The 15,537-nt window shown below is 38.3% G+C and overlaps 1 protein-coding gene across 1 annotated transcript; it reads right to left on the bottom strand.

Annotated features, from left to right (window-relative positions):
- Positions 1-180: 180 nt before the first annotated feature.
- mocs1 (molybdenum cofactor synthesis 1) lies at positions 181-15,221 on the bottom strand. The gene is made up of 11 exons (XM_042501317.2): positions 14,907-15,221; positions 13,240-13,351; positions 11,588-11,755; positions 9,932-10,096; positions 7,929-7,990; positions 7,233-7,344; positions 6,762-6,874; positions 6,267-6,377; positions 5,943-6,063; positions 5,795-5,842; positions 181-4,350 (listed from the first exon to the last, which is right to left on the bottom strand). The coding sequence occupies exons 1-11, from the start codon at positions 15,105-15,107 to the stop codon at positions 3,227-3,229; spliced, it is 2,337 nt and encodes a 778-aa protein (XP_042357251.2). The 5' UTR covers positions 15,108-15,221; the 3' UTR covers positions 181-3,226.
- Positions 15,222-15,537: the final 316 nt, after the last annotated feature.

Here is a 15,537-nt window from a genome sequence, read left to right as displayed (position 1 = left end):
TTATGTTCTTAAAACCTGTTGCCTTTGTGTGAGCAGAATAGTTTAGCATTGCGTTAAATTAAACTAAAATTAAAAAGAGGAAATATAGGGGTTTATCAAACGTGCTGACAGAGAAACATTTTAAAGTAAACTGAAATAAAAAGCATGTGATCTGAAAAAAAAAACACACACCCTTAGGGATAATATTCTGGATATTTTACTGTTTTCTTAAATTACAGGACAAAACAGGATGAAACATAGTGTATGTTGTAACTGACAGAAGCCACTATGTGAAATACTCAACTTTCAGTGTGCAAAGTTAAGACATTGCAGGTTAAAGATTGTAAAATATTTTAATTTTTATAAGGTAAAATGAATGCTACACAAGCATTCACAGTTTGCATTTACTCCTTCCAAAAAATTGTAGTTTAATTAAGAGAGCTGAATGCAGAGTTAATACAATGAACTATTTGCCATAATATAAAAATAGCAATATTTAGTTCTTCAAAAATAGAGCGCTGCTGGTCAACAAAGCAGACCAGAGAGGATCTCAATTCACACTTAAAGTAATACTGACACAATGAATGTGACATGCAGTACATGAAGGCTGCATCAAAAACTACAAATACACATTTTGAGCTATCATCAAATCAGAAAATACAATGAAGTTCCTTCTAGGAGGAAAGAGAGACAAAAAACAACAACCCCCAAACTTAAGTAGTGTGATGACTTGTTATCAGCTAATATGTGAACGGTTTCAAAGCTACAAAGAGCAGTTGATGAAGTGTCATCCTCTACTGTAACGTGGTATCAGTGCCAAACACCAGTGTTTCCAGTATAATGAAGGAGGTAGAGAGAAAAGGAAAAAAAAGGGAATTCATCAACAATTATCATTACTGACAAATTGATGACGGCAACATCTCTGACAAAAGATGCAACTGAATGAGCTCAACTGTAAAAAAAAATAATAATATCTCTATTATTTACAGCAAAAGCAGGCAAGTAAAAGAAAATAAGTCTTATGACTACCGGCTGATCTAGGAAAAGCAGCCAAGTCACTAAAACATAAAGACTATTATACCTGGTATTATCCTGCATCCTTCAGTTCTGCATCTGTTTTTTCAGCTGGTAGGGCACCAGATAGCAAGGATGTCAGCTGAGTAGTCGGCCACTCGGTGTGGCCCAGGAAACATTTGTGTCCAAACTCCTGAGAGAATGTGGCAATATACGGCCTAACCCCCTCTGAAAGTGGTCTGAGTGATCAGATCACAGTGCAGGACACACTGTATTCAGGGTTCCCACATATTTCAACTCTTTTCCATGACTTTTTAAGAACTCATAATAACTGGATGGACTGAGTTTTTTTCCCACACTTTCACAGCAATTATCAAGCATACTAGATTTAAGCTCCATGCAGCATAATTTCAGCTATCTGGCATACATAGATGGAGAGACAGAACACGAGGAGAAAATAGAGATTTGATGGTTCAAGAAATGCGTTGACACATATTTTGGCTACGTTGTGTCGACAGCGATAAAAAATAAATTTGTCTACATTACGTTTAAGGCTGTCCACGTAAGATTAAGACATCAGTTTCATCACATAACAAAATTCTGTGTCTTCACAAAACTTTCTATGTTTAATAATTCCATCACTTTTCCAGGTTTGGAAATTGTGATTATGAAATCTATTATTTTTCCATGTTTTCCATAACTGTTGCCAACTTGTGATCAGATCACCCGAGATGCATGTCAATACCAGGTAAAAACAGTTAACGTAGGTCAATAAAGGATAAATACATTCAACATGTGAATAGTGTTGATGCCGCCCTCAGCTTGTTCTTCTTCCCTCTAATACTTTAGTGCTCTCTAGTGACACAACTGGTCTAAGCTCATCATACCAACATGTGACACTGGAGTTACTTTTGAATCCCTTTTAGCACCCAAAAATGTGATAATTTCCTGAAAATGGAATAACGCCTGAAATGGTAATAAAACTTGCACTTAACCTGGTCAAAAATGTAATAAAACCCAAAATGTGGTAACTTAAAAAAATAATGTAATCATATGTCCTGACTGATATTATAATACCATTTTTATCAATAATTTAACCATGCTGTTGAGGTAATTTTCTTAAACTGAATCTAATTCTGCTGTTAGTGTTTCAGTAGGCCAACATGACACAAACATTTGGCATTTAATTCTTGTTTTCAAAATGTAAACTCAAGGTTTCAAGTTGGATTTGAGATTTACAACAGACGGCATGTGCTATGTTTTTATTAGGTGAAGATGTAATAAATTAAAATCCCTATAAATGAGACTTGAATTATGGATTTTCTGTGTGGTACCAAAAAAGTTGAGAATCACTGCTTTAAAACTTAAACTCTTCTTTTCTGAGTAGTTTTTAACCCCCTGGTGACTGACAGTATTTTCTAATAAGGCAAAAATTGCATCTCTGTGTGTTGTGTAATAAAATTCCCAATAATGTAACATGGTATTACTGTAAAAATGTCAGCAAAAAATAATTTAAAAAAAAAGTCAATATCGGTCAGGACATTTTATTACATTATTGGTAGGATTATTACAATATTGGGTGTTATGACATATTGAATCAAGTTAAGTGAAAAAAATTAGTAAATATTTGCACATTATAATTTTTTCAGAAAATCATGACATTATTGGGTGCTACAGCTCTGCTAAAATAAACATGAACACTGATTCGTATTGTGTGGGAAGTGCGACAGATCGAGTAATTCGACTCTTCTCACTCACAGTGCTGTGTTCTCGTTCTTCTTCTTTGTTACAGTTGCATGTGGTATTTTGCAGCACAATTTTGTTTTTTACTTGCACATCATTGTCATGAATGTGCGACAACCTCAGAGGCTTTGAGCGTGTCCATTACCACAAGATTATTTTTTCATTAATGTAAAAAAATTAAGCATTGTTAATGTTTATTACAATCATTCATTCTGCTGCTCTCTGCTACAAACCTAGGCAAGTCATTGTTGTCATGTTAAAGCCCTCTTATGTTTATCTTTTTATAAAAAACAGTAATGACAGTAATGTCAATTTTTACCCTCGTGGTATCTAAAATTCTATTGAATATTGATATTTTTTATTATTTTTTATTATTTTATGGTATTGTAGGACATAAATCTTTGTTTGTAGAAAAATATGACAATTCATGATGCTTACATTGCATTAATTCTCCTTTCTCGGGGGTTGGATTCATGGTTAGGAGAGGAGGTCATGGATGACGATGAAAGTCCCTCTTCCCGCCTGTCTTACTGACCAGCTTCACATCTGTGATGATGATGTCATGACTCACCGCCTTACACATGTCATAGATGGTCAGCGCAGCAACGGAAACGGCCGTCAAAGCCTCCATCTCGACTCCTGTCCTGCCCGTAGTGCGGCACGTTGCTGTGATGACCGCAGTGTTCTGCACCTCATCGAGGTCAAAGGTGACAGTGGCGTGGTCTAAAGGGAGCGGGTGGCAGAGCGGGATGAGGGCTGAGGTCTGCTTGGAAGCCATTATGCCGGATAACTGCGCCACGGCCAAGGCGTCACCCTTAGCCAGCTGGTTATCCCGAAGCAGCCGGAAAGCGGTGGGGCCCAGGATGACGGTGGCGCGGGCTGTGGCTGTTCGACGTGTGGGAGCTTTCCCCCCGACGTCAACCATGGCGGCTCGGCCCTGGGCGTCTGTGTGCGTCAGCTGGGCTTCGGTGGTTTCTTCATGGTGAGTGTTGCAGACGTCTGTGCTTGACTGTGTCTGATCACTCACAGATTGTCTGACGAGGACACCGGGGTCTTTCCTGGAACTTTGATTGTGGCAAAGCCTAACACTGTGTTGTTTAAGATTTAATTTGGCATTATTTGGTAGTGTGCAAAACATAGGTTTGCCCGGGGTCCCGAGTAAGTGGCTCTTCAAAGCTTTGGGACCCCTGGCTTGTGCGTACCTGAGACAGTCTTCATTAATGTAGCTCATGACATTTGTGCGTTCTATAAAACTCTCAGCCTTTGTGTGACCAGCGATGAAAGTTAGACCATTACTGTCCTCAGAGGAGTGAAGGGGTGCTGCACTGTAGCGGCAGTACATCGCATTTGGTTTGTCTTTGTCGAAATGTGACCTAACGTGGGCACCCCTTCTCATTCTAGAGCAGACACCATGGCCTGGCTGTGCTGAAGCAGTGCAGTCTGAAAGGCACAGAAAACCCTCTCTGTTCAGGAGTCTCCTGCTGCCGGAGCGGCACATGTGAGGAGCAGCTGTTGGAGAGAGGAAAGCGTTGTTTGTAAGATGGGGAATGATGGGGAAAGCTCTCTGGCTGTCTTGTGACTTTGTCAGAGATGTAGGCGTTTGGGATGTGGTGCCTGTTGGAAAAGGAGAATATCAGTCATGGACACCGATTCACAAAAACAACAAACAGTCATATACAGATGAAGATGAATTATCATTCAAAGCAGGGGTGGGTGATATATAAAAAATTTGTCTTGTATTTAAATAGAATTTTATGAACAATATGGCAGATGACCATAATGTCATATCAAGGTATTCCTTGCGCAATATCCCACACTACCTATGTGTTTTTATCACACAGAAAAGTACCTCACAGTACTCATTACATTCTCGGGATGTCTGTATGCTCTCTCTCCCAAATGTTCAGAGAGAAATTGGGAAAAATGCTTTTGGGTTTTCTACGACCTCAGCGTGAAATTTGTTCCTGAATGACTTGAAACTCAAGGAGCTGGTGTTGTTAAATATTTGTAAATCTAAACTGAAAAACTTGGAAAACTTTTGAAAAACCACACTTTGACATCAGTAATTGTCCTGACATTATGTAAATACAAAACAGATGAAGATCTCAGAGCGCTTCTATCATCTAGTTTGGTTTCAGGAGTGCAGATGTGGGACACATTACTACTGTCTGTGAAATATGCCACAAACCAATTGCTGTTCAAGCTAACAATACCACAAATTTGTCACATCCCTGAAAACACCGCCAAGTGCAGAAGACTGCAGTAAAGCCCACCCAGCATGCGAAACACAGACAGTCAAACTCGCTCCCACGTTTTGTGGTGTGTGTGTATACCAGGCATTATGGTAGGCGTGTATAATAACTGACTTCATTAAAAAAGCAACCTTGCACTGTGCACGATAAAAAAATTCTAGTCAGTCTGTCAATAACAAATGATTAAAATACATGGATAAATACATAAAGCAACATGAATATTTTTAAAAATAAATAAATAATTGTGAAAATAAAACAAAAAAATACCTGAAAACTGCAATTCAGAGAAAAATATAATCTCAATTGTGTGAAAAATCTGTCAAACCTAAAAACGAATACATTTCCAAAGACCAATTTGACTTAAGAATAATAGCAGACCACCTCCGAGTGTCATCAAGAAAATATCGGGGTTTTTTGATGTGAAATTTCAAAATTAAAGCCCCCTAAAATGTCATATACTACTGTGTTCCCTCTAAACTGAAATTAGATCACTATAATGACCACACTGATATAGCCGTGCCCACGAAAGGGTTAAATATAATAGTTTTAGGGAAAATATGTATTTTGTGGCATATCCTAAAAATATTGACTTTTTAATACTCAGCTCTAATCTACAGTTCAAATTTAAATTTGTAATTGCCATTAGTTTAAATGTAAATTAACCTTGAAGTTGCATAATTAACTGTGAATTAGTGAAAGCAGAAAAGATATGATAACCATGATAATCATAACTATACTAATAAATGAAGACTGAGCAGTGTACAAGCTGAGTGCGAGAGATTTGTACGTACAGCCATGTCACCCACCAATGAGGATCATAGGCCTGTTCTTCATCTGGGAGATACTAAACATGCCTGAGGGCGCCACAAAAAAAGACAGATTTACACTCCAGTTAAACAAATAATCCTCAGTAATTTGTGAGTATACCAAACAAATCATGTGACAAAAGTTTACCTGCATGTTGTTTCTTCTTCCTGCCCACAGCAGCTCCAATGATTTGCAGTAGCTCTTCATCCGATGCCCCGGAGCGCAAGACGTCTCTCAGAGACACCTCGGAGTTCCCAAACAAACATACCTGAGAGGAGACAGACAACAAAGAGTGAAGGGTGGACATTGAAAATAGAATTGTTGATGGTTCTGGATGGATGTAATTATTTATAGCTGATATACACGCGCACACACACACACACGCACAAACACACACTGTATGCTTCATTAACACTGAAGCAGACGCGTTAAAAGCTCCTTGAAGGCCAACAAAAAAAACTGTAGCTTTACCTTGAGGCTGCCATCTGCAGTGATTCGTAAGCGGTTGCAAGAGCCACAGAAATGGTCAGACATGGAGGTGATGAAGCCCACCTGCCCTTTAAAGCCCGGCACTTTAAACGTCTGTTAAAAGACAGAGAAGACCATCAATTAACCCTATCAAAGATTTCTTTGAAAAGGGCCTCAAGTAAATCAGTGATTAAGGGCTTCAAATTGGCTCTTACACCAGACACTTCATATGTTTCCCTCAGATCTGGACATGAATGAGATTCTTCAAAAGACTGTAAATGTTGATTTTAGTTTTCTGATGGCCGACCAATTAATCAACAGTATTTCTTAGCGCAATTCTATTGCTCCTTCACCTCAACAGAAATGAAGAGTGCTAGCATCATTCTTTTTTTTTGTCAGGAAAATTGGGATGCTTAACAAATGAACTTCCCCCGTGTTCCAGCTTTTGACAGGAGCACATTAATAACGGAGAAATAAAGTGCCGTTGGAGAGACTGACCTTGGCAGTTTCTGTGTGTCCAGTTTGAAGCATTTCCAGTTTGGGCCACTTCTGCCTGACGCGGTCCAGCATCTCCTGATAACTTACCATCTTCTTAAAGTTCCACTTGTTGCCTGCAGTGTGTGGATTGGTGTAGGATGTAGAATATCATATGTAGCATATAATTTTCATAAAACCAAGTGGAGCTCAGGGACCAAAAGCATATCATACCATTTAAAACACTGCAGTTTTTTTTAGTAATAGATTCTTAAGAGTTACCACCAATGTATATTTTTTATTAATTTGGATGATTTCAGCAATATGCTCTGTTGGCAGAATTACTTTGTATCTTTCCATATAGTTTTCAAATTTAAATGTCTTTGAACATCTAAATGAGGTGTAACTAATATTTTAAAGAATGGCCCAGTGATGCAATCTAACTCTTGGGTTAACTTTCTGTGTGAAAAGACATTGTGTGAAGGGAGCACTCACCATCGAAGGGCATATATTCGATGAAGCGCACCTCCAGAGGCTTCTTCTCTGTCAGCGCCACGAAATCAAGCAGCTCATCCTCGTTGAGGCCTCGCATGACCACACAGTTAACCTGCAGAGGGCAGCGCACAACAAAAGGCCGCTGACTACTAGTGTACATTCATCTCCTCAGTTGTGTCTCAACTGTAATGACGCCAAGTTCCAGGCAAAAACCATGCAGCATTTGGACAATTCAGTAACCGCACACAGGCATTTGCACAAAAAAATCACTGGATACGCATACATCAATTATCAGTTGCATAACACAGCCTATAGATGTTACAAGACCTGGAATATACCTGACAAATATATCCATTACTGGTCAATAACTTTCAGGACACATAAATTTAATGTTTTTTGGGTTGTTTTTTTTAAGAGGACTAAGATTTGTCACTTCTCCAGAGAGCTGTTGTCTTGGCATCTATTGGACATGATAAAGAATTTGGACATTTAAAACAGCAACAGTAATCTTGCACGTGTTTTCCTCTGTGAGCTATCCCTTCATCAGAATCACACTCTTTTTATATCATTAGGTCTGAGGATGGGAGCCCATTCAGATAGTTAGTTTAACATAAAAATATTTTTAAAAATTAAATAGAAATTGAGTAAAACACAGTAACCGTTCCTGAGTAAATGTTAAAAGGATAAACAAATTACCTTGACTGGATTGTAGCCCATTTCGACGGCCTTATCAATGCCCTCCATGACCTTGTGAAACCCTGGAAAAAACAGAGATATTGATGATGGTGTTTAACCTTGGACAACATTTGCATTTAACACATGTATGATACCTTGGTATTGTTGATTTCTGTGCTACCTATAATCTAAGGTAGAGATGGTGCATGATTGACAGGAATTTTTTTACATAAACTTGTATTTTGCCATACTACAAACACATGAAAATCTTACGATCAGAGCCGAGTGATGCACGTGTTTGAAATGTGGGATGCTTCGGCTTAACAGGTCTTTACAACATAAGTCCAGCTTTCTCTATTCACTGCCTTTTGACATCCGACTAAGCCCATGATTTCCCAAAAGCCATTGACGTATAAACATGTACCGCTAATCCTTCCGCAGCAGCCAGAGCTTTTTAACTGCCAAGGTCAAAATCATCGTTTGTTTTCATTCTGCACAAAATCCACAAATCCAGGCAGATTTACACTGGCTGTAAGCTTCTCTGTAAAAGGTGAGGCTTATGTTTATTCATCTAGAATCCACATGAATGCAATTAAATACGACATGTTGTACTTAAAATACTAAATAAGCTTACTGAAGCCTAAGAGGCAAAATTACCATCAGGCACACACACACCTAATGTTTGTTAAAGCTTTTACTGACAAACAAATCAAGTGTTTTGGAAGAGGACTGGCTCAGTCAACGCTTTTCGCCATGTGCCAGTACTGCCATCGTTTCTTTTTCTCTCCCTTATTCCCTGATCTCAGTCGGTCCATCTGTTTCTACCGTCCATACACCAACCACCCAGAGCTCTGCCCTGCTGTCACCTCCACTCCTCGTGTGTTTAGAGTTTTCAGGCTCCCTCAGTAAACTCACTGAATTGGTCCACAAAAACAAACCAGAAAACTTCATTTAACAGCCCATGCTATTATTTGCTTAAATCACTGAACTCAACCGGCTTCTGTTTGGGACAGGCGTCTATAAGGAATGGTCTTTTTAATTCCTTTCACCCAAAACTTGCTCAGCAAAAATGGAGAAACAATCTTTTTTTTTTTTAGCCTTTAAGAGCTGGGAAATTGGCTTTATTTTATTCAAAAACACGGGAAGAAGGTCATGTGCAACAAAAGAAGATATAACCCAGATATTAGCAAGAAATGTGTGAAAAGTATAAGAAAATTACCTGAAAAGTTACCAAATAAAATTAAAAAAACAAAAAACAAAAACCCTGATAAAGTAGTTTCCTGAAAAAAATACTGCTTAAAAGTTATAATAATTCGGTAAAATAATTTTAAATATATAGTTCTTATACTTATGAATATAGTTCACTTGACAATCTTCCCTAGCTTTTTAAAAACAGCCTTCTAGATCTACTAGTCTTTTTTTGTGTCCCTTTTGTTTATTATGCAGATAAAACTTTTATAAAAATATAATGAACGAGTGATTTGTACAGAATCTTCTATAAAAATCAACTGCATGGAAACCAGACCGGGCCTCTTATTGAGACAAGCCTTTATTTGTCAACATGTGTCACCACACCAGGCTTGTGAAAGGGACTGTGTGTTTTTAGTTGGGAGTAGGCTTTCATTTGAAGTTTTACGGTGTAGAAGCATTGTGTTGTATTGATTTAGGCTATCAACAACTTTTGTACAGAAAAAAAGAACTGCAACAGTAGAACCACACTAACCCTGTTAAACTACTTTTTTAAAGCCTTTTTTAGTCTCAAACACTGAAGACATGACTCCAAATACAATATACAACTTTGCATCCATCTGCTGCATTTCAGCATACTTAAGCTACAGTATCGAAGACTTATTATCTACAGTTTGCTTGTAGCAGGACATCAAAAGCTGTTTTCCTCTGACACTTGTGTCCTAATCTCCATAAAGTGACCCCTCCTATTACAGTGTAAGCTTCAAATCACTTAACCCCCCTTTAAGTCTTGCAATATGACGTTACACATTATGGATAGAAATATTCTTCTGTACCTTTCCGCCTGACAATGAACTCAAATTTGGCAGGGACCAGTGAATCCAGGCTGATGTTAATCAGGTCAAGGCCTGCGTCTTTCAGCTTAGGCAGAAGCCTGGCCAAGTTCATGCCGTTAGTTGTCACTGCAATGGTTTTCAAGCCCTCCAGTTTCCTTAGTTCTGCTGCAGAGGGAGAGAGAACATGGCAACAAGGAAGACAAAGAAAGGAGGGAGAGAGCGAGACACAAAGAGAAAACTGTGGTGTTAAATATTTACATCCAGTATCTGCCAGGTGTCACTGTGGCAAAGCTAACTGAGGAAACTTAAAACTAAATGTGCAAAGAAAGTGTCAGCATGAGGTGAACTTTAACTTTTTTTAAATCATTTTTATTCAAATTTTCACTCGACCTTATAAAAAAAAAATGATGGAAACTCCGTATATGATGTTGAACATTTCGGTTTTGATTAAATATTTGCTAAAGGCATTTAAACAAAGTTTTGCATTGAAGTTTGCCACATTTCAAATTCTAAGTTTTGACAGAAAGGTTTTCATTTTTATTGGAAATGTAAATCATACCCAAATATTGGTTATTGGTCTCATTAATGACTAATAATTAGTATCAGTATCAGCCCTGAAAAACCAATATCAGTCGACAGACGGCTTAAAAAAAAAACCACAAAAACAATTGCAGAACCACAGAACCCAATTTTTTCTTCTTGTCAAAGCCTGCACCTACATTACCCACAATGCCACTCAAATGAGGACGGTTTGGTTGTATATTTGGGTGCAATACGCTGGTAGCAGTTATTGTAGCTTGGACTGCTAGCCTCAAGCAGAGATGAGGAGCAGACTACAGAGCTGTGATAACCTCACTTCTTTTTAACGAGCACACCAAAATCCTCTTTCATCGTCTCATCCCTAAAAACAATTTCATTACATTTTACAATACCTACTGTGTTAGTTTTCATATATTGTTGGAAAAACAACAAAAGTGTGGTTACTTTTTCACTTAATTCAAGTTATTCACTCCATAAACTTTAAATAGGGTCATATGAGGTCACAGTGGAGGCTGGTCACATGACTCAGCGATAATTGCTGATCTTTATGGGGCTGTTGGCAGGCTATGGTCCTCTTTCTACAAAGACATATTACCCAGCGGTCACACTACATTACTTTGTTCATTCTTGCCATGCTGCATTGTTGCTCACACAAGCACTACTGTCTGAGCGTGATCCTCAGTGGCCGAGGCTACAACAGCTAATCCACAAATCAAGCTGTGAAATCAAATGTAATAATGTGTCCTTAGACTAAGCACATGGCTGTTGTGTGACAAATCATTTTCCCTTTCACAAGTAGGCCTTTAAACTCCAGGCATGCATGAAAAACCCGTCCTGCCCCTCTCCTCTCAGTCCTCATGTCATTTACAAAAGCTCCGGGCTAGTCAACAGAGTTAGAACATGAATCACTGATAGTCTTGCAAACCAAACACTGAATAATTTCTCTGTAAAAACTGTTACTACATCACCGAGTCATACGGTAAACCGCAAAATAGTGTTTGACACAAATGGGTTAAAACAACTTAAAGCAGCTTTCTATGTCCTGGCTGCTTCAAAAAGAAAAGAAATCACAATATTAAGGAGAATTAGGAGAGTTTTTTTTTACAAGTTTCTTACCAATGATATCAAGTACATCAGGTCTGATGAGGGGCTCTCCTCCAGTGAGGCGGATTTTGTCCACCCCCTCTTGGACAAAGAGGCGAGCCAGGGTCAGTACCTCCGAGGTGGACAGCAGCTGGCCCCGCGGTGTGAGCTTCACCCCCTCCTCTGGCATGCAGTACTGACCTGAAAACAGTGCAAAGGTGCAAAGATGCAATTTGCAACTCAACATGCATTTACTCTTTGTTGTCACAAGTTCACATGTAATCCGATAAGTGCCTAATTATATAAATAATAACCTTCAAGGTGAAAGTGCTACAGAGGTGGATCAACTGTAGTCAAAATTTACCTGAATATTTTTATACTAATGAAACTGGTACGACATTTCTAAATGTTTAACTCAACTGTGCAGTGCGTCATTACATTGAAGCTAGACTTGTATTTGGTTTTTTTGTGTGTATAAGCTGAGGATTCGAGCCCAATGACCATTTCTGTGCCGCCCCATACTTTGCACAGCATTCAATATTTTTATTAAGACAAGCACTGACTTGGATGAACTAAACTTTGGTATGTGCAATTTTGCACATAAAATATCACGACAGTTAAATACATCACAAATTTGTCTACATAACAAGACTGAGCAAATATGAACCAAAAATGCATTTAAGAAACAGAAGAAGGAAAATATATTCTATTTAAAACAGCCATGTTCAAAACATCCCTTCACATATTCCTCTGCTATTCTAACAAGGTGTCATAATGTTGGGAATAACTGTTGTACAGACAGACAGACAGACTCTGTTTTGTCATTTTTGGAACAATAAGTCCCACTCTATCATGTGGATAAACATCCCATGCTTCCTGTGTTGTGTGTTGTTGAACATAGTGGGTTGTGTTTACTACGAAAGGTCTGAGGGAAACCAAGGCAACATCTTGTAATTTTGCTTAATGTTATCTGGCTTCATTTCATTACCCACACAGGAGGTTACTGTTTTGGGGGTTGCAAATGGGTCTTTTAATTTTTTTTTTCAATAAAAATATTAGTTTACCCGAATTTGGTCCTAATGATGTGAGTTGATAATGAACCATCAAAAGATAATCAAAGAGTTACAGTTATTTCAAAAAGAAACACTCAAACACTGATTGATTTATACTTATTTGTAGGCTATTACATTTAATAGATAGCTTTATAGTATATCACTAGATTCTATCGAGGTCATAATTATTAATATTATTATTACTAACCGTGATCAACAACAAAGTGAGAGATCAAATGGAAATTATTGCCTGTTGCCTTGACATGACCACTTATTATTTTGCAGACAATGCAAAGGCAGAGTACTTTAACTTCCAAATAAAGGCCGAAGGTCAAGTTGAACTCAAGACTTTTATAGATATCAATAACTTAATTTAATAAAAACAGACAATGAAGAATTGCCACATTGTCTACAACTTATTTAGCTGAACACCGACACTACTTAAAAGGCATTTCTCTCAGTTCTGCAATGTGGTGAGTTGAGGTCTTTTGCCTTTGTAGGGCAACATAGTGGCAGCAGTAGGATCATTATTATTGAATGTGGTTTCTTCAAATAGCTGGATACGTGTCAGAGAAAATAAACCACAGCAGCTAAGGATATCCGAAATGTGGCATGGTGGGAACATGTACTCACAGCGCAGGTTGCATTTCTCGGTCAGGGAGATGCGCAGGTAGCTGTGCCTCCGGCCAAAGTTGTCGGTCAAGAACGCTGAAAAGGGCAGCACGCTGTCATCTCTGAGCCTCTCCTGGGGATACAAACAACAGCTGATCTGTGTCCATAAAGGGACAGTATTTTTGAATTGGGGTTGCATCGGGTATTTATCCATTGTCAGTGTATTAAATACAGTTGATGTCATTCGGCAAGCCACCGGTTTGAGGAAGCAGGCTTGAGTCCAGACACAGAAGTTAGGCGTCGTGGACAGCGGCAGCAACAAAATGTATTTTAGTCGCCTTGCCTAAAATAAAACTTTATTAAGAGTTTTTTCAGTGCTTTACCTATCCGTCAGACAGCATGTTATGATGGAGAAGCTATTAGCGGCTTCTGTTCCCCATCTCATCCAAGACACCAGACTCCACTGACAAAAACCTTTCAACTCGCTGAACTTTGTCGAATCTGAGCTAACACTTTTAAAAGAAAATCTCATAATAACACAAACAAACTCACTGATCAAGGCAGCCATGGACCAGCAGCAGACCAGAAGTTTGTGTCTAAACAACATAACTGCATCATTTTCTGAGTGGAAACAACTGTCTGACAGTAAGGTTAAGTAGTTAAAAATATTTATATAGCATTCACTTAAACTGCTATTGATTTTTTTTTTGGTGAAACTTTTTAAAAATGGCTAAAACATTTTTTGTTGCTGGCCCACATCCACAGCAGTACTGCATTGCCCTGTTACAGGACTCTAGCCTGCTTCTCTAAACTCGGGACGTGCTGACTGACATGTATGATACTGTCTAAGGATAAGTATCCACTAAAACTAAACTTCAAAAAATCCAAACTATCCCTTTAAATATTAGCCACACTGAGGTAGTTTCCTTTCAAGACCTTTGACTGTCAACAGTGGACTACTTTTCGGGTCAGAATTTAGAAGCATACAGGCACTTTACTGAGCACTAAACACTTTAAAGCCAATCACAGGACCCAGTCAGATAGTTAATGTTTACGAATTCACTTTTATTTCTGTGTAGAAGACTAATAACAGTAATCTGAAGGCAACTGTTTAAACACGTTGGTCCTCGCTCTAGATTTCATTCAAAGGCCCCAAAAAATCCCCTCAAAAAACAACAACTATATTAAATCATCAGAAATCCTTATGTATATATCCATAAAAAATCTTTAGCAAAAACAATACTAGTTCATTCACCCTGTCACTAAAAGAACTTAACACTGCAATGACAGTCTGTTTTCTGCCTTAATGTCAGTTAATATAATACATGTTATATATGATATAATATCCTGAGATTAAACTGAGGTAAAAGTAAGATCCGTCATGCAATAAATATCTGACTTAGCTGAACTGGTGTTGAAAACATCCAACAAAGCACCACTGTCGAAGTGGTGGTGCTGGTTTAATATTTAGTCCCTAACAGAGATAGCTAGTTAGGGCTTTATTACCCACTTGGCTAGAGGTTTTAGCAACTTGATAAACCGACATAATCTGTCACCTAACATGCCTTCAGTCATTAACTAACATTAGCATAGCTCTAGTAAATTAACTAGCCTGAGATTAGACATTCACAGGAAGCGAGTAGGCTACACCTTGAACTGTTCTCGAGTCAGTATTAAGTTAACCTTACCTGTCTTGACCTGGTTTTCAGGTTAGAGGCGAAGTTAGGGGCAGATGAAGACGGGACTCCAAGTTCAAGTTTATTTTCCTTGTGCGTAGCACCTGAATACGGTCGCTGAATGTTCCCATTTATGCACTGGAGTTTTCTGAAATGTGTCAAACCGGTGCGTCTCACAAACAAGCGGCAGCTCGTGCTAGCGTGAGTAGACATGGTTTTGTTTTCGGACAGCTCCGGGCTTTTCTGTAGCTGTTTTTCGGCGCTCTTGGTCTGAGCTTCTCTGCTCTGCAGTAAAACATGTCAGTTCAGCCGGACACTGGGAGTATCAGGGGCGGGGATATGTCAGCCAATTGCGCGCGTATACGTAAGTGCTGGTGCACTCTGGGTAATGTAGTTTATTTCCTTATTTATTTATCTATTTTTAAATTCAGTATAGTTTGTCAGTTTTTGGGTCGATTTTGTTAAGTTTTTATCGCTTTTTTGACTTATTTATTATTATTATTATTATTATTATTATTATTATTATTAGCGTATTTTATCTATTTTTGAGTTTATTTATGTTTTAGATCTAATGGTTGGTGGGAGATTAATGTGAGAGGCAAGATTTAAGAAATTCAGAATAGGTACTAAAATACAAACACAA

The sequence above is a fragment of the Plectropomus leopardus genome, chromosome 14 (assembly GCF_026936395.1).
Source record: "Plectropomus leopardus strain MGB_pleo_1.0 chromosome 14, ASM2693639v1, whole genome shotgun sequence".
NCBI classification, from domain to species: domain Eukaryota; kingdom Metazoa; phylum Chordata; class Actinopteri; order Perciformes; family Serranidae; genus Plectropomus; species Plectropomus leopardus.
The sequence above is the reverse complement of the archived record's forward strand: the minus strand, read 5'-3'. Positions and strand labels throughout refer to the sequence as shown.